Raw genomic sequence first — 26,394 nt, 5'->3', positions numbered from 1 at the left:
GTTGACCTCAGTCTTACCTCCAGGATTTCCCCCTCGTCCCCAGTTTTTTCCTCATTAAAAAAAATCATGTCAAGAAGTATTTTGTAAATCCTCTTAAGCCCTTTTTGGATCGAGATGACGCAATAGATAAAGGGAGGGAGGAAGACTGGCCTTGGGCAGTCAGTGTCCTCCCAGGGCCCCAGCTCCTGTGTCGGTGGGTTCCTGGGACCAGAGGCCCTCTTTGTCTGTCTTGGGATAGGCAGGTCAGATGGCAGCTCTTGGCCCCTCCTTAAGGCTGGGGCTGGGTTACAGGAGTCAGGTTAGTGTCGTCCCGGCTACGTGACCAAAAGAAGCAGCTGCACCTGGTGCCCTGGGAGTGGGCCAGGTCCTTGGGGTGGGAGCAAAGGCTGAAGCTCTGTCACAGCTCCCAGAAGTCCTCCGGATCCCAGGGCCGCCCTGAGGGGCTCCGCCTCGCTCACCCGAGGCTGACGTGAACAGGGTTTACCCCCAGGGCTGGGATCTCCACTTCTGGGGGCCGAGTCTTGGTGACACTGTGAAGAGTAGGCCCCCTCTTCCCTTGAATGATTGAGACAACACGGGCCTGGAGGCCCAGTACCCTGCCTCAGCTTGGCCCTAGCCAGCCGTGTGGCTCAGGCAAGCGCCCTGGCATCTCTGGGCTCCCGTCCCTTCATCTGTGAAGAAGGGATGACAGTTCTGCTCCACAGGACTGGGGGGTTGCCTGAGGAGGCCTCTGCTCAGCACCAGCCCTGGAAAGGCACCGGATGGGGGACCTTCCATCCTTGGTCTCCCCCTGGGGACAATAAGGAAGTTGGATCCTGTGTCCTGAAGGAGGCCTTGGGTGCCATCCCAGCCCCCACCCCCTTCTCAGTGGGCCTCTGTCTGGGTCTGTCTGTCACTCTGCCCTGCCGGCCTCCCACATCTCATTTGTCTCATGGGCAGAGCCTCAGAGCTGGTGGCCTGAAGGCTTTTTATAAATATTCCGTGGAAATTATTCTCCTGGACTCCTTAAAGTAGGCCTTGGCTGCGCTCTCTGACCCCAGTGCTCACCTCCCAGGAGCTGGACCCACAGACAGGCCTGCCAGCGGGGCCCATGGCCCTGCTGCCTCTGGACTCCACTGGGACAACCCGCTCATTTCACAAGCACCTGCTGTGCGCAGGCTCTGCGCTGGGCGCCGCCACGTGGAAGGGAGGTGGTGGAGGTGCTGGGCCCTGCGTAGAAGGTAAATAGATTGCTTTGCACCCACAGGGACCAGCATTTTTCAGTATTTGCTGTGACCAATAAACTGCTCACCTTTTGCAAAGTGTTGCTGAATTCACAGCAGCTCTTGGTCGCGGTATTTTCTCCATCAGTGGAGGCTAAAATGACAATTGTGAGGTGAATCTCCAGGTGCAGCTGTGAAGTGAGAGCCTCATTCTCAAAACGGTTGGGGTCTATGACATAGTTCAATTTCCCCGACTCACAGGTAGGGGAACTGAGGTCCAGAGAGAGGCAGTGACTTGCCTCAAGCCCCAGCGGCAGAGTCCACTCCAGAGCCCAAGTAGGCTGGAGTCAACTCGTCAAATCTGGGTCTTGCATCTGGGATGAAATGCTCTTGGAAGATCCTGGCCCATCAGGGGCCAGGTGCCACAGTCAGGATGGAGGCAGGGGCTGTGGGAAGGGGGAAAACAGGTTCTATCTGCCGCAGAGCTTTACCGCCTTCTCCTCCTCCTCCCTTTCTGCCAACGGCCTGGGCCATATGGCTTATTGGCGCCATGTGTTTACACCACAGCCTTTCACAACCTTCAGATAATAACTGCGCTCCCTCCGCCCACCCTGCCCCCATGTGGTCCTTCACGGCCTCAGCCAAGGCCGCCCTGGGCTGGGCTCTAAAGATCCACGCCTGGCTCCACCTCCACCTCAGGGCTTCATCAGAGTCCCTCTTCCCTTGGGCTGTTTCCCTGACCTCTCCGATCGCTGTCTCTTTTTGTACCAGTTGATGTTGGACGGTCAGGCCTTCCTAGGGCTCAGATCTGCACCTTTTCTCTTTTAATGTAAAAAGTGTAACAAGTAAATTTTACTAAATTGCTATATTCTTCTCTCAGCCATGAGTGATCTTATCCTTCAGAAGAGGGTGAGGGTCACCACCACCACCTGAGGAACTGGAACGGTTTGGCTTCTGGCACAAACACAAGCCTCCAGATGGTCTTACACGATGGGGGCTGTTGGCACAAGCTGCTGGGAGTGAAAAAGGAGGGGCCAGGCCCAAGGACACCATGGGCGCTGCGAGTCCTTGCCAGGCCTGTACCCAAAGGGGAAGTACGGGTGACATTGGAGTAGACCAGGGTACTCCACCAGTGAACAGTGTGGCTCAGTTCCACCATTTCATGGAGCAGACTTCATTCCTGCAGGGTTTTTTTCAGTTGTGGGTGGGGCTTTGGGAAGCAGGTTGATGGTATAGCTGGTGGCCATGCAGTGCTGGGCCCGAAGCCCAGGCTTCCCAACTTGCACAAGCAGAGGAGTCAGTGGTGTCAAATCCACCTCCTTCACCACCCATGTTCTCAAAATAGGGGAAGGTGGAGTGAACACACCAGGTAACATTGCCCAAGGCTCACAGAGCAGCCACCACCTGCCCTTTCCGTCACCTATGTCCCATTCCTTCAGCAGGTGGAGGACACACTGCTTCAAGCTGCCTTCATGGCTCAGAAAGTGCTTCTCCACTTCCAACTCCTCTTCTTTTTGGTGGTGTCCTTGTCCCCATCTCCCAGCCCACCCGTGCTTTCTAGAACGGCCGTGGCCTTCTGGTCCTCCCCCTCCCCCTCCCTCCAGTCTTTCTCCACATTCTCCTCCTCCTCCTCCTTTTCCTTCTTGCTCAACTAGGGAGCCAGTGGAGAGGTCTCCGCACTTTCATTCTCACCCTCTAGATCCCACTTTGGGGCGGTTACTGCCTCAGCAACCACCTCTCTGCAGAACACCTGAAAGAGGTAATGAAAGCTCTACCCTCGGTGAATCCGTGGTCTCTGGCAGATCTAAAGCCACCTTCCAAACACTGATGCTGGAAAGAGCTCACCATTTAACGCTGAAGACGGACTCCCTCTGGAGTCTACCAAGCCAGACCAGAAAAGGGATAACTGTCTGCTGTCTTTTTCTTTTTTTCATTTTGATGTGATCTCACATTTTCAGAGAAGTTGCAAGAATTGTACAAAAAAAGAGTTCTCATGTCCCCCTTACTCAGTAACATCTGGCACAGTTGCTCTCTCTCTCTCTCTCTGGATAATAGACATATAGATAAGTAGATGTGGATATAAGATCTCTAGAGAGAGAGATTTTTTTTCCCCCTGAACCATTGAAATTAGGCCACTGACACCATGCCTCTTTACTTCTAAATATCTTGGTAAATTTCCTAGGAACAAAGACTTTTTCTTAGGTATTCACAGTACAATTTTCAAAATTGGTAAACATAACATGAATGCAGCACTGTGATTTAATTCACAGTTCATATTGAGATTCTGCCAATTGTCCCCATGATGTCACTTAGGGCTGTTTCTCCTCCCGGCCAGAAGGGAATCCAGGACTGAGTATTGCTCAGTTGCCATGCATCATTAATCTGCTTTTCTTTGTCTTTCATAATCTTAACTTTTTTTTTAAAGACTACAGGCAAGTTATTGAGTAGGATGGTCCTTAATTTGCATTTAAGTTATGTTTCCTCAAGATTACGTTCAGGTTATGCATTTTTGTCAAAAGTGCTTCAGAGGCAGTGTGTATCAGTTTCCTACTGCCGCTGGGACAAGTTACCACAGACTTCACCGCCCAGGAAAGACACAAATTTATTATTTTACAGTGTGGGAGGTCAGAAATCCAAAATCGGTTTCACTGGGTTAAAATCAAAGCGTTAGCCAGGCTCTGTTCCTTCTGAGGGCTCTAGAGGAAAATCCACCTCCTTGCCTTTTAGGGGCTGCCCATTCTGCGGCTCATGGCCCCTTCCTCCATCAGCACCACAGTATCTTTATATCTCCCTCTGACTCTTCTGTCACCCTCTTCCATCGTCTAAGGAGCCCTGTGACTACATCAGACCCACGCAGGTAATCCAGAATAATAGTCCTGCTTTAAGGTCTTTAACTGAATCACATCTGCAAAGACCCTTTTGACACGTAAGAAAACATATTAGCAGGTTCTAAGTGTTACTAGGATGTGGACAAGTCTCTGTCCCATTGTTTCTTGAGCACTTCCTTGCTTTCTGGCATAAGAAGATGTTCCGTCTTCCAGAATTCTCCGAGAAGCGCTGCTCCCCGCAGAGGGCGGCGAGGCGCCCGCAGCGAGCCTGTGCCTCAGGGCACACCTGATGCACCCCTGGGGATGGGGGTCGGGGCTCCAGGACCTCATTGGCTGGTGCGCGGCTGACGCAGCGCCGACGGCCCGCGGGGCGGGGCCCGGGCGCGCACCCGAGCTTCATCTCCCGCCGCAGCCCGAGCTCCGTACTCTGGGGCTTCCCCGTGTGGCACCCGCACCCGGTTCCCGCCCCACCCGCCGCCGAAACCCCTCCCGGCCCTCTTCCGACCCCATCCCTGCCGAGCCCCGCCGCCATGCGCAGCTTTGAGAAGGAGGGCAGCTGGAGCCTGTCCTTCTCGGGCGCCGGCTTCCAGGGGCTCTACTACGTGGGAGTGACCCAGTGCCTGCGCCAGCGCGCCCCGCGCCTCCTGCAGGGCGCCGGCCGCTTCTACGGCTCCTCGTCCGGGGCGCTCGGCGCCCTCAGCGTCGTCGGCGGCAAGTCGGCCTGTGCGTCCGGGAGCCGCGTGGACCTGGGGCGCGGGGCGGTGTCGGCTCAACGGCGCGAGTCGTGGCTGATTCTGACCCGAGAGGGTGGGCACGGAGAGGGGTGCCTCAGAGCCTCGTGCCCGGCGTGGTGCCCTGCGGCCGCTCCAGCCGGCACGCTCCCGTTTAATCTCGGGACTGAGTCACCCCCGTTTCGCAGAGGACGGACCCGAGGCTCAGAGCTGGGAACAGTGTTCCCAAGGTCAAGAGGTGGACAGAGCATTTGAACACAGGGCTGGGCACAGAAATTCTGAGCTGGAGAGGGGAAGACCCTCCACTCCCATCGCCCCAGGAGGGAGGTTAAGCGTTTGGGAAGGGTATGGTATGGGCAGGTGTCCTATGTGGCTGAGGGCCCTCTCCCCTCCACGCACTGCAGACTTCTGCTCCAGCCTTCTGGGCATGATCAAGCACGTGGAGCAGCTGAGCCTGGGCGTCTTCCACCCCGCCTTCGCGCCCATTGAGTACATCCGGCAGGAGCTGCAAGACAATCTGCCCGCGGACATCCACATCCTGGCGTCCCAGCGGCTGGGCATCTCGATAACCCACTGGCCCGATGGCCAGAACTGCATCGTCACTGACTTCGCCACCCGAGATGAGGTCATCCAGGTGAGCAAGTGGAGGGACTCAGGGCCTGGCGGCAGGTGGGTGGCCTCCATCTCCTACCAGAGTGACTTACAGGAGCTTTTCAGAGGCAGACACTTCTCTGGGGCTCTTGAGGGGCGGGGATGGAAGCTCAGTTTGTTCACAAATGAGGACGTTGAGATGCACAGAAGAGTGGGAAGGGGAGTAGGACTCCCTAGCCTGCTGTGGGGAGGCCCCTGGGCTACACACAGAAGGAAGGGTATGGCTGGGGAGACCTCAAAGCCAGGCTTGTTTATACAGGGTCCCCGAAAGGGCTGCTTTTCCCAGAGGGGTGCCTGCCCAGCCCCACCCCATCCAGGTCTCCAGGCGCGTTTTGACACAGTGGGCAAACATTTATTGAGTATCTATTATGTGCCAGTCACCATTGCAAGCACATTCCAAGTGACTCAACAGGAATGACGCAGATGAAAATCTCTGTCATCTTGCGACTTCTATTCAAACATGTTTGGGCGCAGAAACTGACCACATCTTCTAGTAACAAAGTAAGAAACAACCCAGCATTGGAATCAAACGGGGATATGACAGAGAGCCACGTGGTCAGGGAGAGGCCAGGGGCAGACCATGGGGATGCTCAGGAGGGCCATGTAGGGAATGGGTCCCCTGGAGAGCTCAGACAGGTCGAGCGACAGGTCCTGACCCTGTAAGGCCAGGAGGGCTGTGCTTCCCCTGGCTCAAGGACTGTCTCTGAGTGTGGGCTGACTGGTATTCTCAGTGTGTGCAGGGAATGGGCCAGTCCCTTGCGGTGGGCTCCTGAGGAAGCCAACTGGGGACCCCAAAGTGCATCCCAGCATCCGGGCCTGTACTGCACATAGTACCTGGCCTGGCACCTAGGTGCTCAGTAACCATTAGCCGCTGCCACTAGGATGATCAGCCTATGGGCTCGGGGCTCTGCACCTCCATCTGGTCAGAGCTGAGATGGCTTCTACATCTCCCAGGAAGGGTTAGAGGGATGTCTCCAAGTGCCCCTTGAGACAAGGCTCCACGTTCGATGGGTCTGGTAAGCTCTAAGTCAGTGGTTCTGAACCAGGGATGATTTTTTTTTCTCCCTGGGGACATTTAACAACATTGGAGACATTTTTGGCTGTCACAACTCTGTGTGTGTGTGTGCATGTGCACAAGATACTGGCACCTCATGGGTTGAGGCCAGGGATGCTGCTAAACATCCTGCAAAGCACAGTTCGACGACTCTCCCCACAAAAGAGAATTCTCCAGCATCTTCTCCACTGCAGGACTTGTCAGAGCCTCTACTGGGAAGAGTAGACAGTATTTTCCAAAAAGGGAAAGAATCAGGGTTTCCTGTTTGAGGTGTACCTGGTTGGAATGGTTGGAGGGAACACACTGTGGGAGACATACCTAGATTCTCGGTGGAGAATTCCTGGCAGGTGGATGAAGGGGAAATGGTACTTGGTGCCTGTCTGTCCTTTGGAGAAAAAATCCCAGCGGCTGTCCAGAGACAGCACTCATGACAACCCGCCTTGCGGGCTGCTCTGGGATTGAACGCCGAGCCCAGAGCAGGTTCTGAACACGAGGAGTGTGAATAATTGTGTTTCCACTGACCTGTCCTCCCAGGCTGTGATCTGCTCCTTGTACGTCCCTTTCTACTGTGGGACCATTCCCCCTATGTTCAGAGGGGAGGTAAGTACGCGTCGGGCGCTTAGTGACCGGGCCGCTGCCTTGTGCTCTGGGCTGCCCGGGTACCTACCGTTGAGAGGTACGTGGCTGGAGGAAACAGTGCTCCTTGTGCCCTTACTGTGTGCCAGGCCCTCCCCTATTCCGGGGAGTGCTCAGAGCACCCTGGGTTGGGGTGGACCTACTGGCTCGGGGGCAGCTAGAGGTGATCGGCTGCAGCCCGTCTTCGGGGGTGGCTTCCTGGCAGCGTGGGTGTGGAGGACACCCTAAGGGCATCACGGCTGCCTGATTTGCAGCGCTACATCGACGGTGGGTTCAGCAATAACTTGCCTTTTGCGGACTCCCCATCTGTCATCACCGTGTCACCCTTCCACGGGACAGTGGACATCTGTCCCCAGAGCACCTCGGCCAGCATGCATGAGCTGAACATCTTCAATGTCAGCTTCCAGATCTGCACCCAGAACTTCTACCTGGGCCTCTCCTCCCTCATACCCTTGAGCCCCGAGGTGAGTCTTGTCCCCGTGCCTGGCCTTGAAGGTGTTAGAGGCTTGGCCACGATCAAGTGCCCCATGAGTCAGGCTGGTGGCCCTCTGGGTCAGACTCTGTGACAAGGTACCGTTATCATCTTCGTTTCTCAGGGGGGGACACCAAGTCTCAGAGAGGTTAAGCAGCTTTTTCAAAGTCACCCAGCCTGGAAGCAGCAAAGCAGGCTTCAGATCCTCAGCCAGCCCAGACCCATGCTCTTAATTGCTGCCCTAGACCGTGGCCCAGTTGACCCTCTGAGTGGCGTCAAGGTGCACGCACAGGAAGAGATGGACAAGCAACCCGCGCTCCCTGCTCTTTGCTCCTTGTTGTCTCTGGGAAATGGGTGATTGGACCACAGTTTATCGTCATCCCGCACTCCTCCACCTCAGCCACTCCCTGGCCCTCCCCAATTCCTTCACACCTCTTCTGATTGCATAGCATTTTGTAACTTATGAAACAAGGCCCTGTTCATTTAAGCTGATCCTCCCTATACCCACGGGGTAAACAGAAAATTTCAGCCTCATTTTATAGACAAGGAAGCCGAGGTTCTCAGGAAGGTGGGTGGCCATCCCGAGGTCACACAGCAAAGGAAGTCAGAGTGCTGTCCTGACCTGCAGGTGCCTTTTCCCCACTAGTGGGGCCCTGACTGAGACAGGCAGGTGTGGGTCTCTGTGTTCCTCTGCCATCCCAGGCTGGTCCTGGAAATGAACATCAAAGGGCAAAGGGAACCCCCATTATTGATCTGTAGGGAAGCAGGTAAGATCCCAGGCATCCCCAGCCAGGCCTGTTACCCCATTTTTCCAGAGGAGAGAATTGAGGCCAGAGAGGGGGGTTCTGGAGCAAGAGCCCCCAGCCAGGGAGTCTCAGCGGAGGGAAGGAATGAGGCTGCGGGGAGGGAGGCAGTTGGAGCAGATTTGTTCCACCTGCAGCCCGGTGGCCCTCTCTGGCCAAAACTGAGCAGAGACCTCCCAGGGTCCTTGAGCCCTGCTGAGGAGTCTCTTGGGAAGCATAGCCTGGGATCCCAAGAGTGGGATCACTTCCAGTTGACGATGAGTCTCTGGTCTGTGACCATCAGCTCCAGGGTCAGGTCCAGGCCTTCCCCAGCCCCCCCCCCCGACCTGTGTGTTGGCAGGTAGTGGCCGACAACTGCAGACAAGGCTACCTGGATGCCCTGAGGTTCCTGGAGAAACATGGTAGGTGGCAGACCCCCAGTAGCTAGGGATCACCCTCCACGTGAGTGCCAGGTGGATCCTGCTTGCAGCTGTTTGAGTTTTTAGGGACTTCAGCTCATGATTCTCCTCCTCGGCATCTGCTCTATGCTCGGCCTGAGCTGGCTGCTGGGGACCCCGAGAGGAATCACACACGTCCTACTCTCAAGCTGCCCACCACCTGGCTCGGGAGAGGCGGGGACAGACCCAGGGAAAGACATCTCCCCAGGGAGACGGAGGGATGCCCAGGGCTGTGGGAGCCCAGCAGGGGCACCTGACCCAGCCTGGTGGCTTGGGTGGTGAAGGAGGGCTTCCTGGAGGCCGGGACAGATAAGCGGGGTTTGAGCAAGCGGAAAGGAACAGAAGCTAGCACCTCAAGGGCGCAGACCTCAGCAGAACCACAGGAGCCTGTGTGTTTGTGTCTGTGTGCGAGCGTGTTTCCAAGGAGCAGGGGCGGGCCAGAGAGCTCTTCTTAGCTGGGATGTCATCCCGCAGGGTAACGCTCTTCAAAGTGGTAGAGCTGAGATTTGAACCCAAGCCATCTGGCTCCAGAACCCATGCCCTTGACCCCTGCACTAGGGCCCCAAACATACAGCAATGGGAAGCACGTGCTGAGCCCAGAGTGTGTGTCCAGCCCTGGGCTTAAGCCTTATGTATTTATCTCATCTCATTCTCAGGATGACCAAATAAAGCAGGTCTTAATTTCCCCCTTTCACAGGGAGGGGAACCGCTGTGTGGAGAGGTTAGCTCACATTGCTAGCCGCTGGTGACCCTAGGATTTGAACCTTGGACTGGGTCTTCAGGCTCTGGGTTGTGTTGACCACTAGAAAGTGCACAGGGAGCAGGGAGCAGAGCAGGGCACGGGGAGGGCAGGAAGGGGTCTTTCAGGATGAGCCAGGGGTCCATCCCTCCTGGGGCTAACAGGGCCCCAGGGCTGGGACTGAGCACCGAGGGGCAGATGGTATAGGCAGCGGGAGCTCTGGGGAATCACTGCGACCGGGACGCTCTAGATGGGCTGACCTGCTGTGCCCCTCCGCCCACTGACCCAGGACTCACTAAGGAGCCAGTGCTGTGGACTTTGGTGTCTAAGGAGCCCCCGGCCCCAGCTGACGGGAACCAGGATGCTGGCCACGACGGAGAGCTGTCTTTCAACTGCGCAGTGCCCAACGTGCTTGTCAAAGATGTGCCCAACTTTGAGCAGCTCTCCCCAGAGCTGGAGGCTGGTACTGCCCCTTCCCTCCTGCGCTTGCTTGCCGACCAGGTACCCTGCACGCAGAGGCCTGGGGCCAGGGACCCTGCCCTGAAAGTGATGGTGGCCTGGAAGAGGACAGGACTCATTTACTGACAATTAACTGAGCGCCAGGAATGGGGCTGGGGCTTCGAATGTGTTGCCCCCTTCACTGTTGACCACCACCGCGGGCCTGAGTGTTTTTCTGACCCCATTTCCCTGCTGGGGAAACTGAAGCTCAGAGAGGGGTAGGGGCTCCCCAGGGTCTCAAAGCCTGCAACTCGTGGATTGAAAGCCAAGTCTGTGCCTGGGGAAGCCAGGTCTTTTCCCACTGCCCAGGAAAGGGTAGGGGGTACTGAGGGACACAGGAGAGGCCCACATGGAGGGTTCTGGACTCTCCAGATGGAGGGGGACTCATTTCATCCCCCTGACAATACTCTGAGGATGGTACTGAATTGTCCCCATTGTACAGATGAGGAAACCACAGCACAGAGAGCTTAAGTGACTTGCCCAAGGTCACACAGCTAACAACTAGCAGAACCAGAACTTCTGCTGTGACCTGTTTAGTCTGCTCTTCTGCTCAGTGACCTGAATGTCATAATTGCCACCCCAGGGACACATAGGTACATGTTTCGGTGGTGGGAGTGGGATTTGAGTAGCATTAAGTGAGACCTGACAGGTAGAGCTGGCCAGGCAAAAGAGAGAAAGGCGAGCATCTGGGCCCAGGACACGGCACATGTGAATGTCCTGGGTTTGATGGGGCAGTTTGGAGGCCCCTGTAGCTGCAGCATAGTGGTTGAGGGAGGGGTGGGGTAGCAGAGATTGGGCTTGGCGAGCCTGGGAGGGTGGGGCAGTTGGCCTGGAAAGCTGCAGGAGGAAAGAGATGGGAAGCACCTGTGGTGGGGGGAATGACCCCTCCTTTTCAGAGTTCACTACTGCTCTGAACTCTAGGTCCAGAGTTTATTGCACCTACCCGGGAGGGGATGGGCTGAAGACGTGGGAGGCCAGGAGGAGAGATGATGGTGGTCGAGGCCAGAGCGGGGGTGATAGGATGGATGCAGGGATAAGGAGGGCACCACTAGCTGCACAGGAGACCACACAGGGCGTACAGAGATGGACCTGGATCTGTGCTGAGCCCCTGCAGTACAAGCTTGGGGCTCTGGAGCCCTGACGGTGTCCCTGCAGCCACACGGGGGCGCCAAAGAACCTCTCTGATGGGGCACTAGGGCAACGGCCCAGCCAGCATGCCCTCCCCGCGGGAAGGAAGTTGCTTCCCGCCCCGCCCTTACAGACATCCCTTAATCCCCACCTGCCCCAGGGAGGTCTGCCCTGTCAGCATCCCCATTTTTCAGAGGAGGTAACCTAGGGGTGGGAAGGGACTCGTTCCAGGCCACAGAACAGGTAGCGGGGAGCTGGGTCTTGGCACAGTGTTGCCTGGGGACCCGGAGTCGAGGTTGGTGGGGTATGCGTGGCTGAGCCATGGTCTGGAGGCTGGGATTCAGGCTCTGGCTCTGCTCCGGCCAGGATGCCGGGCCCTTGCGCTCTGGTCAGTGAAGGGGCTGGGGGCTTGGGAAATGGTCGTTGTGGTCACAGCTACTGCTGCTGCAGTTAGTAATAATACTGAGGCGCTGTTATCAAGGGAGGTATGGTGTGGCCACTGGTCCCACCCTAGGGGCCACAACAGGCTTTCCAGGGGGGCGGGAGAGGTGGGAGGAGGTTGAGGAGCCTGACAGTCCATCCTGGCCCTGCCACTTCTGGCCCATGGTCTTTGGGAAGTCACTTCTCCACTCTGAACCTCAGTCTGCTCATCTGTGAAAGGGACACACTCTGCCGTTTAAGGGACAATAATGAGGGAGCATGAGCTGAGAGCCTGGCCCCTTGCCGGCTGGGGGTGGGGGTTCCATCAATGCTGCTGCTCCCGCTGTAGACAGGGTGGGGTGGAGGGGGGTGTCCTCTGTGGACTGTGGAAGGCAGAGAGGGGCTCGGGCTGTCCTCCCTGAGGGTGACGGTGAGGGGGGTGGCTGGAGGGCTGGGTGGCCATGCCATGGCTTCTCTTGCAGCACTGAAGGAGGCGTGTATGAGGGACCCCAGCCCCTGGGCCTCCCTCTGCCAGTCAGGGCCCGGGCGGGTGCTCACCTACCTGCTGCTGCCTTGCACGCTGCCCTTTGAGTATGTCTACTTCCGGAGCAGAAGGTGAGGCCCGGCAGGGGGTCCTGGGAAGGGCTGGCTTGTGGCCAGGGTTGTGGCAGAGACCTGTGCCCGTGGCAGGAAGGGCAGCTGACATGCTGGCGGGGGACGGGGGCGGGCAGAGCCTGGCTGGCCTCCTCGCGCTGCCTGATGTTGGCGGCATGACCTCGAGGAGACTTGGTGGTGGGTCTGAGGGGGAGGCGGAGCAGCTGCTGGGATCCATCCCTCGGATCCACCCATCGGAAGTGGGCCTCCTGCTCAGCGCCTGGCCCCTTCCGTCTCTAGGACCTTTGGCCATTGCTCCACCTGTCAGAGCCTCAGAGAAAATGTGCTGCGAGAGGATACCTCTAGGGGCTGGTCTGTGAGCCCCGGGCCTCTCTTGACCTCTCTGGGTCTCTGATTCCTTTTCTATAAAGTGAGGCCTTTCCAGGGCAAACTGGCTGTGGTTAGGCCCCCACTAAGCAGTCTGACTCTGCTGATGACTGCATCATTTGTTCATTCATTCACCAATAGTTATTGAGGGCCTACTAATGGCCACGCCATAGCTGGGGGCTGGGAGGCAGCACTGACTCAGACCTGGTCCCTGGCCTCGTGGAGCTCACATCACCACACATTCACCTGGATAATCCAGCGGTGCCTAGGGATACCTAAAGAGGGCTACACTGGCTGTGGATTCCTAGGAGAGGTTTATATTGACAGTGAACTAGGGCAGCTCACAAGAGGGATTCTTTGGTCAGGGAAGGCTGCTTAGAGGAGACAACTTTTGAGCTATAATCTGAAGGATGGGTAAGAGTCCACTAGGCCAAGAAGGAATGGAAAAGTATTTCAGATGGTTGGAACAGCATGTGCAAAGGTCCTGGGGCAAAAGGCAGAAGGGAGGAAGGCTCATTTGAGGAGCTGAAATGGAGGTTAGTGTGGCTGGAACCAAAATGTGGAGTGCTGTCTGTATCTGGTGGGGCTGAGGAGGCTGGCAGGGGCTAGACACAAGGAGATCTGTGGTTAAGTGAGGAGTGTGGTCTTTGTTCTGACAGTTGCAGGAAGGCAGTGAAGGTTTTGGCAGGCAAGTGTCATGGGGAGATCTGTATTTTTCAAAATTCTCTATTCCCTAGAAGAAGGCCTGTGACAGTCTACAAGTCTCTGTCCTGCTCCATGCTGAGTTAGTGACTAGGTCAGCCCTGCTGTCTAGATTGCTGGTGACCCAAAGCTCAGAGAGAACTTTCTGCTGACATGGATTGTCCTTATGCTGAGCTTTTATGCAAACACCAGCCTTTTCAATTACAAAAAAAAAAAAATCCACTTATGACCATTGATGAGGAGGCCTGCCCAGACCACAGGGAAATTTGTATCTGCTGTTTTCTATAACTTACATACTCAATATGTAGGTTGCAATAATAGAGGCAGAAGGTCCAGAACAAGGGAGGTGACAGTCCAGTTTATGTTTTGCTTGTCACACTGTACCCTGTGGACTGTTTGCCCAATTTGAGGCCCTGGTTTGGAGGCCCTTCTAAGGGCAATACATTGTGGGGAGGGGAGCCTGCAGTGTCCAGTGAATCTGAGAAGGTGCCTGGCCAGGCACTCCCTCGGCCGTAATTGGGTGATGCGTGCCTCTGCTGGTCCTGCGGGGCCCACGTGGGGAGCCACAAGAGGGCTTTGAGCAAGAGAGGACTAGGATCAAATGTCAGTTTTAGGAAGTTGCTAGCTGTTGAGAGGAGAGTGGGTGAAGGGGTGTGGAGTGGGGAGGACAGGCTGGTCTGGGGAGGAGAGAGAGGAAGGGACAGAGTTAGGGAGGAGGTTAGGAACTGCTGGTGAGGTGATGGTCCTCATTTGGCTGGTGAGGAAAATGAGGCCCAGAGAGGGGCCCTGACATGCCCAGGTCACAAAGCTGATGAACAGCTGGGAGCTGGGCTGCGCACCAAGCCAGCCTGAACCCAAAGCCCCGCCCTTTCCACCCCTAGGCTTTCCACTTGTGCCCTGTGGGGCCAATGACCCTAAGGGCCTGGCCGCCTCCATCAAGTTCACAGTCCATCAGGGATCATTCCCTGCGCCCCCAATGCCTCTGGAGGTGTCCGTGTGTCCGACTCGCTGTGCGATGGAGCCAGCACCACTGGTGCTTCCTACTCCCCACCCCCTTCCTTTAGTCCTGGTGCCTCAGCGCAGGGACCTCGGCCTGGCTCTGGACCCATGGGGAGGGTGGGCTCAGTGGGGCTGCACGCTTGGGCTTAGCCGGGCGAAGCTGTTGCTGCCTCTCTGTCCAGGTTGGTGGCGTGGCTGCCCGAAGTGCCGGCTGACTTGTGGTGGATGCAGGCCATGCTGAGGAGCTTGGCCCTCAGCATCTGTTCCAGGACGAAGAACCAGCTCCTCGGGCTGGTCAGGTGAGATGGGCCGAGGGGCCTGGGGCGGAGTGGGAGAGGCTGTGCTGGGAGGGGGAGGCACTGGCTGATTCCCTGGACCCTGGGCAGGCGGCCCACATCATCAGTGTCCTGTTCCGCGCACCCGTGCAGCCCCTAGCACAGGTGTTTGGTCCCTGCTGTGGGCCAGACCCGTGCTGGGGCTGGGTGTAGGAGCCGTCCAGTCACATCGGCCAGTCTCTGGGGAGTCACCACACCCCCGCTTCACAGAGACAGCCTGAGCTCCCGGAGGATGACAGGTCTCCCTGCTCTGTCAGATCCCCACCAGACCTTCGCCGTCCTTCCAGCCCCTGCCACATGCCCTGGGTGGGGTCTGGGTTGGAGCTGCCTGCCTCTCCCTGACCTGCCCTCCCTTTTGGCTGGAGACTCCTGAGGTCCTCCCACACCCACTCCCACAGCTGACAACCATTTGCTAAGCCAGGAAATCAGCACAGCGCTCCCAGGGAGTGGCCAGTCCCAGAACCTTCCTGCCATCCTGCCCAGCCAGGACGAGGGTCTCAAGTCCTTCCTCACTACAGGGTTTGGGAGCAAAGTGACCCAGGGCTTCCCCCAACCCCAGGCTCTGAAAATCTGTGTTCACCGGCTCTGCTTCCTCAGCAGGCTGCTGGTTCCCAGCCCGCTCCACCGTGAGGCCGCTCCTCCCACGGACCTGACCAAGGAGCCCAGATCCGCCCATCAGGTCTGAGGGGACCCAGCTGGGCCTGCGCAGTGACTGGCCTCTCCTGACTCCTTTTGTGGCCCTTGCCCTGTGCTCACATCTGCCCTGGTCCTTGAGTCCTGACTAATCTTCCAGAGCTCAGAGCCTGGCCGCTAACCCAGGGCAGGCACCGGAGTTGTCAGCCGTGGGGAGGTAGGGAGGACGGAGACCCTTGTTCCAGGCCATGTGGGCAGGTGGCTCCCAGGAGCTGGAAGAGGCCCCCCCCCCCGAGCCCCTCTGGAGCCTCTGCTCCAGAGCCAGTCCCCTGAGGCCCAGGTACTTTTTTTCTGGGTAAGGCACATCCTCTTGGTACACCCCTGGGTTACTGTGTGCCCAGGCCACCCCGTCCCTGTCTCATCAGAGGGAGAAAGGAAGGCGGGAGCTGAGACACACATCTTGGTTCTGGAATCTCCATATAGGGAACTCAGGGCAGCATCCTCTGAGATGAGGGGTTTGGGGGCTGTGGTAGAGCTGTTGGCAGAGAGCCCTTTAGAGAAGACGGAGATAAGGCCACAGGCTCATATTAGATCAGGGAGCAAATGGAAATGATGGGGTGGGGTGTGTCTCCCCTCTGATCCTTTCTCTGTCCCACGGTAGCCCATGGGGGTGACCCTGACCTCCATGGTCTGCCTCACTCCAGCAACCTTGATCTCTCACCTCTTACTGGGTCCACCCCCAGGAACCCTTGGCTGGAGGTTGGAGGGTGGGAGGGGAGAGAGGGATGAAAGTATTTTCAGAGTCCCAGCCACGTGTGCCTCTGTTGGGGTGCCCAAAGGGCCTGGCTCCCACCACCTCAACTCTGCCCTGCCTTGTTCCTCAGGGAGGTCTGTGGTGTAGCAGCACCTCTCCCCCACCCAGCCCCCTCTCCCTCGGGCACAGAGGATGCCGAGACGCCAGACCTCTTCTGCCCTCTCCTAGGAGTCACTGCTCTTCCTCCCCTCAAAGCAGAACCCACACTGCGCCCCTGGCCAGGCCCTGAAGAGACACTCAGCCCGAGGAGGGATGGGGATGGTGGAGAAATGGAGGCAGATGTGAAAGGAAAAGGAGCAAAGTAATAAATATGTGAATGACGGACATAATCATTCATTCATTCATTCATTCATTTGACTTATACTTAGTGAGTTACAAGCTCTGGGGACAGAGCTGTGAACAAAACTTACATGCTGTTTTGGGTGCAGGAGCAGATGCTAAACGGTAAACAGGAAACTGAAAATAAGACCGCCCAGAGGAAGGGCAGTGCTGGGGGAAGCAGCGGGCTGAGAATGACAGGGGTGGGGAGTGGTGCGGAGGGTGGAAGCAACGACCAGGTGGTCTGGCAAGGCCTCTCCGAGGAGGTGGAATTTGAGGTGAGACTGGAGATGAGAGGCGAGGGCCAGGGAAGGGTTTTGTGAGCTGAGGCAATGGCAAGTGCAAAGGCCCCGGGTTGAGAATGAAGTTGATCTCTTCAAGAAACAGGGCAGCTGATGTGGCTGGAGCCACGGGAGTCACGGGTGCACTGTGAGCGACGAGGCAGTTGCAGGATAGACAGAGGCTGGATTGTGGAGGGCGCTGTCCACGTGATTAGGAGTCTGGATGGGCAGTCATTGGAGGGGCAAGAGCAGGGAAGCCAAAAGATGAGTGATGAGCGAGTGAGTGGAGTTTGGGAGGGCCTTGGGAGGGGCGAAGGGGAGAAAGGAAGAGGAGAGGGGCAGAGAGGGAGGACGTGCGGGAGGTGTTCCAGCTCCCCATCCGTCTCCGTGATCTGCTGGGACTGAACTGGCCTTTGACCCCTCTTGGTGTCAGCTGGGTGGCACAGGCACAGATATTGTCCCTTGCAACAGGAAGGGGGCTATCCTACCTTGAGTCAGGTAATCTTCAGACTCCTGTGGTCCTCTCTGCACGGAGCTGGGATGCTCTGTCCCTCCTCCCAGGTGCTGGGTTTCGGATTTCCTGTGCCAGAAAAGCAGAGGTCTGGCCTTGTGAGTCTCCAGGTTAAGGATTTAGAGGCTCAGGAGGCCTCTGAGAATGTTCTTGCTCCCCGTCCTTTGTCCCCTACCAAGGACACAGGCCTCTATTCCCATGGCCATCAGGCCTCCCTCATCACCCCCTCTCTTGTCAGTTCTTTGGGGCTTGCCCTGGGCTCCTCTTTGCCCCATTGCTTTGTTTTGTGTCTCAGGCAGAGAGAGAATTGGCCACTCCCACCATCCTCTCCTTCCCTGAGCTGCATGCTGTTAAATGTGTCCTGCTCTCTCGGTTGAATATCTCAGTTGCTTGTAATTCTCTGGCCTGAAAACTTCTCTTTGGTCTTTATTACATGTGGCTTACATGTCAAGTTCATCGGTTTGCAGCTTGATAGTTGCAGAGACTGTTGGCAAGCTTCCCTCAGCGTATTTCACCGTTTACATATACTTTCCCGCTTTCTCTCTTGTTTAATTCTTAAGCATTTTCTCAGGTGGCTTTAAAATCCAACTGCCTGTGGTTTTCTTCCACTAAACCCAGCTCAGCACTCTGGGCCCACGGACCCTGCTGCTCTGCCTGGGGACAGCCTGGCAGGGGTAGAAAGGTGGGGATCTGATCCCTCTGCGGCTGCTCTTCTCCATGGTGACCAACCAGCCCGTGCCTTACAACCACTCCTCAGGGACATCCCCAACCCAGACACGCTGCTCAGCAAGCTCCAGCCCCTTACTCCTCATTTGTCCAGGGCCCTCTAAGCATATGGAGGCCAGCACTGCCCTCAATATGATAGGACCAGCACCAGACCTAAGTTGCCCTTCACCTCTCACCTCCTGGGCGCTGTCTCTATTACTGTGGCCTCCAAATGAATGAACTTGGTTTGAGCAGCCCCTGTGGATTTCACTGAGCCACTGGCTACCAGCAGGGCCACGTTCTTCCTGGTGGCTCAGCTGACAAAGCAGACAGCCCACGAGCTGCTCCAGGTCAGAGCTCCCCGATGTGTCGCCCCTGTGTCCTCCTGAGAGTGGAGGAGAGATCCTGGGATCTGAATTCGGTTAAACTCAGGTTTGAGTGCCACTTCTGCAACTCAGTATTGACGTGACTTAGGGAAATTCCTTTACTTCTCCCAGAGCCTCAGTTTTCCCCTGTGTAAAATGGAGACAATAGCACATACCTCACGGAATATGGAGACAATTAAGTGCTCCTTGCAGACTACGTCACATGGTGGAGATTACTGCTCAGAAGAGGGGAGCAGGGAGTGACAATGCATTAACTACACTTCTGCTTTGTGTTAGGCACCAGACTAGGAGGACCACTGGGCCCCCTTTGGGCCTCACTCTGACCCTGGGTGGGAACTAGTCCAGACAAAGCTCAGAGAAGCTGAGATTGGGGCTTGGCCCTGTGTGACAACAGAGCCCTCTTGGACCCTGCACCATGGCGTCCTATCAGTGTGCTAAAGTCATGGGGCCACCACTCTCCTCTTTCTTCCCATGTCCTAGCCAAGGGCCTCTCTGAGCCCTGGAGCCCTGGCACAGCAATGGCCCCATTCTTGAACCACATTCCTGGGCTGGCTGCAGGCTCCCCACCCTGGCTTTCTGAGTGCCAACTGTCTGCTGAGTCTGTCCTGATGCCCGAGGCAGAGCCCTGCTCCCAGCAGCTCACAAGCCTCTATTGCTATTTCTGTGGGGGTAATAGGAAATCTAACCCTCACAGCTGCATGCCGCTTTACAGTTTTCAAAGCCCATCATCTCACCTAATTCTCACAGCAGCCCTAGGAGGTAGGCATTATTCTCCCCCATTTTATGGATGAGGAAACTAAGGCATGGAGAGGTCATGTTTACTGGTAACTGTAGACCTGGCAATGCCCAAGTGTGTGCTCCAGGCAGCAGAAAGATCCCTAGACCAACACAGCCTTGGTGTACACTTGCTCTATGACACTGGGCAAATTCTTTCCTCAACCAATTCTTCATTTCCTTGTCTTTAAAATCAAGAATTGGACTAGCTGGTTTCTAAGGGGCCTCCAGCTCTGTTCTGAGTCTGTAACATAGATAATACCACTGTGGTCAGAGGGAAGAGAGATGATTCCAGGAGGAGATGAGCCACAGAAGAATGGGTTTCTGAACTGGATTTTAATGGAAACCTAGAATTCAGGTTGGCAGAAAGTCATTCCATGAGTGGGGACTGCAGGCACAAATGCAGATTGGGGGTGGATCATGACAAATTAAACAGACCAGGAATCTGAGGCTCAGAGAGGTGAAGTTCCTTGTCCAAGGTCCCACAGTCAGTCCCTGGTGGAGTTAGCATTCAAGCCAGGTCAGGCTGTGGTTCCATCCTGTCTGTACACTAGAATGCTGGGCTGAAATACTGATTCTCAGGACTCTTCTGTAGAAATATCAGTCTTGAACTAGACCTGTCTGGGCACAAATATGGTTGGACCCTGTAGTTCCTGGACACTGGTGTCCTCAGGGGACACCCTGTGGGTGTGTTCACCTGCTTGAGTCAGCACCCTGTGCCTCAGACTTTCCTAATGTCATCTGTGGCAAGCAGGCTAGAATGGGCTGATCTGTGTCTAGGGTCACGTGATGCTACTGGGGCGACCTCTGCCCCAGCACTAAATCCTGGCTACACTAGGCATCCCCGGGCAGATACCTCAACCCCTCTGAGCTTTGCACCCCACCCATAGATCTGAGAATGCACACTAACTGGGTATTTGGTGATGTTAAGGAATAATCATTCCTTCTTAGTCATGTTAATTTATTGGGAATGTGTTTTCAAAGAATTCTTATCTTTTAGAGATTTATGCTGAAATGTTTGTGAAAGAAACGATATAATACATGAGTTGCTTCAAAATAATCTGAGTGGGGAGGAGTAGGTGAGAGATGATAAAATCTGAATTGGTAACAATCGACATTGGGTAATGAGCACATAAAAGTTCATTATGCTAGTCTCTTTAATTTTGTATATGTTTGACATTTCCTTAATAAAAGAGAACGTAACCTTAAAAATTGGGTAGTACATACAAGTAGGAAAATATGCATCAAGATAGAACACAAAGCAAAGCAAAACCAGCGCCACTGGGTACTGCGGTTTCCGAGAGTCTCGCATTGGGGGAGCATTAGGATCTGGTGAGCTAGGCGCGTTCAGCACCGTGGACAGCGACCCGCGGCCGCGGCCCTGCCTCGCCGCCGCCTCGGGGATCTCAGAGCGCGGAGAACTAGTGAAGCCACGTTACTTAGGACAATTCAGCCTCTTACATACCCCCAGAGACGGGGTGTTTACCACCCATGGGGAAGATCAGAATCCGTGGGCAGTTTTGGCTCATAAGAAGATTCTGCTGCTTATTCTTTCAGGATTTTTTTTTTCCAAAAATGAATCGATCATATATGTCTTTGTCTGTTTCTGGATTCTCTATCCTGACCCCATTGATCTATATGTCTATCCTTATGCCAAACCCACAGTCTTGATTTATAGTTTTAAGGTAAACAGCTTTATACTAAGTCTTCAAATCAGGTAGTTTGAGTCTTTCAACTTTGGTATTCTTTTTCAAAGTAGTTTTTGACTATTTCTAGTTACTTTGGCTTTCCGTATAGATTTTAGAACCAGCTAGCTCACTTCTACAAAAGAGCCCTTTGGGATTTTGCTTGGGATTGGACAGACTCTATAGATGAATTTTAGGAGACCAGGCATCTTAACGATGTTCAGTCTCCCAACTGATGAACAGGGTATCTATTTCTTTAATTTCTTTAATTTCTCTTGTCAGTATTTTGTAGCTTTTGTTATACAATCTTGCACATATTTTCTTAGATTTATTCCTAAGCATTTAATGTTTTCTGATGCTATTTCAAGTGGTATTTTATAAATTTCAATTTTCAATTGTTTCTTGCTAGTATGTAGGAATAGAATTGATTTTTGTTTGTTGGCCTTGTGTCTTGTGACATTGCTAAACTTATTTACTAATTCTAGTACCTTTTTGGTAGGGTCCTCAGGATTTTCTATGTTAACAGAGGTTTTTCTTTAGATTTCTATTCTGAAAAAATTAAACCAAAGGAACAGTTATAAGAAGTAATAACCTGTGGTGGGCAGAATACCACCTCCCCACCCTCCAGAAAAAGTCATTGTTCTAATCCCCAGAACCTGTAAATATGTTACGTTACATGTCAGAGGGAACTAAGGTTGCAGATGGAATTAAGGTTGTTAATCAGCTAACTGTAAAATAGATTACCCCGAGTTATTTATCAGGTAAACCCAATGTAATTAGAAGGGACCTTAAAAGTGAAAGAGGCAGGAAGAATAGTCTGTATCAGAGTAATACGTTGTGAAAAAGACTAGCCCAGCATTGCTGGCTTTGTAGATAGAGGAAGGGACCAAGAGCTAAAGAATGTGGGCGGCCTCTAGAGGCTGAAAAAGGCAAGTAAATTGATTCATCACTAGAGCCTCCAGAAGGGAACACAGCTTTGCCAACACCTTGATTTTAACATAGTGACAAATGCATTAGACGCATGACCTACAGAACTCTAAGAATAAATTCATGTTGTCAGCAGCTGAATCTGTGGTAATTTGTTACAGCATTAATAGAGAACTGATACAACAATGAACATACACCCTCAGCTACATTCACCAATTGTGACATTTGCCACATTTTCCTTCTCTTTCAATGTACGTATACACACGCAATCACATTTATGTTATAATTGTGGGGTTTTTGTAGAATCATTTGAAAACAGATTGTAGACATCATAATTCTACACCCCCAAATACTTCAGCACATACCTCCTAGGAAAAAGAACATTCTTTAGATAAACAAGATTACACTGTATAGCACAGGGAAATATATACAAGATCTTGTGGTAGCTCACAGCGAAAAAAAATGTGACAATGAATATATGTATGTTCATGTATAACTGAAAAATTGTGCTCTACACTGGAATTTGACACAACATTGTAAAATGACTATAAATCAATAAAAAATGTTTAAAAAAAAAGAAAAAGCATTCTTTTACGTAACCATAGTCCAGTTTTAAAATTTATGGAATTTAAAATTGATACAATATTACTAGCTAATATAAAGCCCATATTCACATGTTGCAAATTGTCCCAGGAACATCCTTGTCAATTACATTTAGTCTCCTTTTATCTAGAACAGTTCTTTCAACTTTTTTTTGGTCTTTCATGACATTGATATATTTTTTACTTTACTATTTTGTCTATTTTTGTTTTTTAATTTTTGTTTAAAATTTTTCTTTAAAGTTTTTTTCGGCCAGGGGAGGTAATTAGGTTTATTTATTTATTTTTAGAGGAGGTACTGGGGATTGAACCCAGGACCTCCTGCATACTAAGCATGCGCCCTGACACTTTTAGCTATACCCTTCCCCCGACACTGACATTTCTGAGGAGTACAGGTCAGGTGTTTTACTGACTGTCCCCTGACTTTGGTTTTGTATTCTGTCCTCATTATTAGATTCAGGATATGAATTTTCGGTGGGAAAACCACACAAGTGATTCTTTGTCCCTCACATCACATCAGGAGGCTCAGGTGTCAGTTTGCCATGTAAACTGGTGATGTCTATTTTGATAACTTGGTTAAGATGGTGTCTGCCAGATTCCTTCAATATAAAGTGATCCCTTTTCCTTTGTAATTGATAAATGATCTGGAGTAGATGCACTGAGACTGGAAAAATACATTTTCCTCAACAAATCTTCACCCATTGATGGCTTTAGCTTCGAATGATATACTTATCTGATTAATTATTATTATGATGGCTGCAAAATGGTGATTTTATAACTCTATCATTCATTCTGTATTTCTTAGTTGACATTTTACTGAAAAGAAGAGCTTTCTCTTCTCTCCTCATTCATTCATTCACTTATTAATTCATTCATTAATTCATTCATTTTTCTTAGTTTCAGTATGGAATCATAAGCTCTTTTTTCCTACAGTTCCTTTCCTAATTAATTTTAACATATACCATTTAAAATATTTTCTTTTAGCTTAAATACATACGTGCATACACAGAGTAAATTATTTAGGTATAGCATACATATGCAAATCTTAAGTATACTTCAATAACTTTTTTATACATACATTTATATAAGACATAATTTGCAGGTCCTAGTGCAAGATTAAAATGTAGGGCCTCTTGTTTAAAAGGAGGAAAAAGTGTCACTAAAGTTACTAAAATATAAAACTTTTCACCTTCTTCCACAATCTCTCAACCTGTCATGGTGTTTTCAGTTTTCTATTTAATGCCACTCTCTCCAAAACTGGGATATTCACAGGGCACCTGCAGACCCTCAGCGGAGCTGGGGGACCCACTCCACGACTCATGGAGCAGCTCATTGGCTGTCCATTTCCTCCTGTCAGCTTTGAGGCAGACCCATGAAGCCCTGACTGGGAGCGGGGCATCACTCCTTCCCACTGACCTGCTGCCCCAAGGGTATTGCAACATCCCCACCAGAGAAATGGGTACCTGAATGGGTTGTGGGAGAGAAGTTCACCTTTGTTGATTCATCTACCAAACGCACTGAGATGCTGACAGCCTAGGATAGAGACAGGGATGGCTTCTATCCTGCCCCACCCTGAGATGCTGTAGGGTGTCAGCATCATATCTGACTCTCTAAAGTTTGATCTCCAGACCCCATGGTCACAGGTTGGGACACTAGAGGACAGAGGAGTGGACAGTCAAGAACTTGTCCTGGGAAGGTGGCAGGAGGTGGGACCACACGTGAGTCAAGGCTCCAAGCCCTCAGCCCATGCTTCATTGATCCATCAGGCTTCACTTACGAAGCACAAATGCACAGATAAAGTTATTAAGAATTTTAAGATGCGACCACAGAGCTTTAAAGCCCAAGTGCAGGGCTCTTCTGACTCCCCTGTGTCTGCATCTATATATACATCTATATTCTGCCTATAACATCATGTAACCATCACTAAGATGCTCTTAGTGATGCCAGTATTCTGGAGGGTACTCATGTCTATTCCCAGTCAACCCCCTCCCGTTGCCCCAAATTAAACATTTTTTTGACCTCTGACTACAAATTAGTTTTGTTTGTCCTTGAATTGTATATGAATGGAATCATACAACACACTGCCTTTTGTGTTTGGCTTCTTTTGTTCTTCATTTTGACTGTGAAATTCATCTATGTTGTTGCATATACCAGTAATTCTTTTTTTAAAAAAAATCACTGTGTAGTAAGAATTCCATTGTATGAATGCATCACAGTTTACCCAGTCTAATGTTGGTGGACATTGGAGTTGTCTCTAATTCTTGTCTAATATGTGCAAATTTTTCCTAATTTGGTCTTTCAAGCTAGATCCTGTGTTCTTTGGACCTATTCCCATCATTTTCAACACTTTCTTTCTTTTTTTTTTTTTGTCCCCAAAGATATTTTAGGCTCATCTTTTACTTTCTTTGCCTAGCCCCAGAGTCAGCCTTTTCTCCAAGAAACTCTAGTTCCTTTTGGTGGGGAAGTATTTAGAAACCAAGATCTGGGAACTGGGTGTGCCTAGGGGAATACAGGGCCTAAAGGCCTTTTCAGCAAAGATAAGAAATAGATATATTAAAAAAAAAACTTCATGTCAATACCCTAGATTCCAATATAAAACCACAAGGTTCTTCCTTGTCTTCTTCCATAGTGAGAACCTCATCTAAACATCAGCTTACTCACTCACTCAGTTCCTCCAGCATTTGGCTGCCTGTCTTTGTGTCATTACCCAATCGTTCTTCATGATGTCTTGGGTGCTTGGAATGTTCTGTTTCATTTTTGTAAAGACATCCTCAAGCCTCCTCCATCAGGGTTAATGCTCTTCTATCTCTGCCCCACTGTGTACACATGGCTCATGCCTCTCAGCCCACGTGTGTGTGTCCCATGCCAGACTGTGGGTGTCTCAGTCCAGAGGAGGAAGGAGAGAGAGCAAGTAGGCCCCACCTATCCGCTTTGCCCCGGATTCTTGCTAGTGTAATTATCTCTGTCCTCCCAACTATAAGTACGTAGGGTGGAGATTATCATTCCCCTTTCACAGCCACGGACACCAAACCTCAGAGAATTAGATCAGGACTTTATCGCTTTCATCTTTGTGTTTCCCCAGCATGCAGTAGGTGCTTAATACTGGCATACCTAAGAGATATTGCAGAAGTGGTTCCAGATCACTGTAATGAAGTTAATACTGCAATAAAGTGAGTCACACGACTATTTTTTTTTGTTTGTTTCTCACTGCATATAAGTTATATTTACATAATAAGGTAGTCTATTAAGTGTGTAATAGCATTACTTCTAAAAAAACCCCCAATGTTCATGACTTTACTAACAAATATTTTATTGCTAAAAATTACTAACCATCATTTGAGGATGCAGGGTTGTCACAAAACTTCAATTTGTAACAAACACTTCTACAAAGCGCAATAGAATGACGTACGCCTGTTTATGTTTCTTGAGTGAAAGGAGGAGAGGTTGTTCTAAAATCTCTATAGAAATCGGTTGTTCTTAACTTGTATTCTGCGTAAGAAGTACTTTTAAAATGCAGATTTGAGAGGCACCATCTCCAGAGTCTTGGGTATCTTGAGGTCTGGAGTTGGCCCTGGGAATCTGCAATTAACACCGCCCCCCTTTCTGCCACCAGGATACTGTAAGCATGTTCATCATAGCATCTGTCACTACCCGAAATTACCTTGGTTATTTACAAATGTAAGGTCCAAGAGGGCCAGGCTTTTGCCAGCCTCACTGGTCGGGACCTCCACCAGTGCCTGGTACCTATCGGATGCTCCCTAAATAATTGCTGAATGCATGAATCTTTAAGGTCACTCCTAGCTGGAGTATTTCGTGATTCTGTGTTGACGGCTTGCTGTATGACAGAATCACCGGGTTGGTGAACGAACGCGTGATGGAGGTGATGCGGCTGCGGGCTGGGAAGAGCAGGGCGGGCCGGGGTCTTGGGCGGTCCTGGTGGCGGGCGGGTGATGGCGGCCGGGGGTGGGGCGCGGCAGGCAGGAGGCCCCACGACGTCACGTCTGCGGAAGGCAGCGGGCGCCTGGAGGGCGGGGCCATGACGTCATACCGGCCAGGGCGCCGCGGCGTCGTGACGTCACAGCCACGGAGCGCCCTCTCCAGCGCCTGCTGGGGCGGGGCGCGGGCGGGGCGCGGGCCGGGCGGCG

The 26,394-nt window shown here is 52.5% G+C and overlaps 1 protein-coding gene and 1 non-coding gene across 4 annotated transcripts; one reads left to right on the top strand and one right to left on the bottom strand.

Moving 5' to 3' along the window:
• Positions 1 to 2,991: 2,991 nt before the first annotated feature.
• Positions 2,992 to 3,118, bottom strand: LOC123618389 (small nucleolar RNA SNORA56). Its single transcript, XR_006726825.1, has one exon. It is a non-coding gene; the product is annotated as a small nucleolar RNA SNORA56 (small nucleolar RNA).
• A 1,295-nt stretch (positions 3,119 to 4,413) lies between these two features.
• Positions 4,414 to 16,392, top strand: PNPLA5 (patatin like domain 5, triacylglycerol lipase). Of its 3 annotated transcripts, none has more exons than XM_074375667.1 (9): positions 4,414 to 4,753; positions 5,166 to 5,395; positions 7,001 to 7,066; positions 7,357 to 7,566; positions 8,718 to 8,778; positions 9,843 to 10,016; positions 12,082 to 12,214; positions 14,464 to 14,580; positions 15,217 to 16,392. In XM_074375667.1, exons 1-9 carry the CDS (start codon positions 4,561 to 4,563, stop codon positions 15,299 to 15,301), a joined length of 1,269 nt encoding a protein of 422 aa, XP_074231768.1. In that variant the 5' UTR covers positions 4,414 to 4,560; the 3' UTR covers positions 15,302 to 16,392. The 3 variants fall into 3 exon arrangements, with proteins under 3 accessions (XP_074231768.1, XP_074231767.1, XP_074231769.1); XM_074375666.1 differs by having other exon boundaries at positions 15,214 to 16,392; XM_074375668.1 differs by lacking the exon at positions 7,001 to 7,066 and having other exon boundaries at positions 15,214 to 16,392.
• Positions 16,393 to 26,394: the final 10,002 nt, after the last annotated feature.

Source organism: Camelus bactrianus, chromosome 12 (assembly GCF_048773025.1).
Source record: "Camelus bactrianus isolate YW-2024 breed Bactrian camel chromosome 12, ASM4877302v1, whole genome shotgun sequence".
NCBI classification, from domain to species: Eukaryota; Metazoa; Chordata; class Mammalia; order Artiodactyla; family Camelidae; genus Camelus; species Camelus bactrianus.
Note: the sequence above shows the minus strand (reverse complement) of the source record. Positions and strands in the feature narration are given on the sequence as shown.

What these genes read in the sequence shown, in the direction of transcription:
- PNPLA5 (XM_074375666.1), top strand. Translation starts at nt 4,561, where the DNA reads ATGCGCAGCTTTGAGAAGGAGGGCAGCTGGAGCCTGTCCTTCTCGGGC. An exon ending in CCCGAGATGAGGTCATCCAG is followed by an intron (nt 5,396 to 7,000) that starts GTGAGCAAGTGG and finishes CTGTCCTCCCAG; the next exon opens with GCTGTGATCTGCTCCTTGTA. An exon ending in CTCCCCAGAGCTGGAGGCTG is followed by an intron (nt 10,017 to 12,081) that starts GTACTGCCCCTT and finishes CTTCTCTTGCAG; the next exon opens with CACTGAAGGAGGCGTGTATG.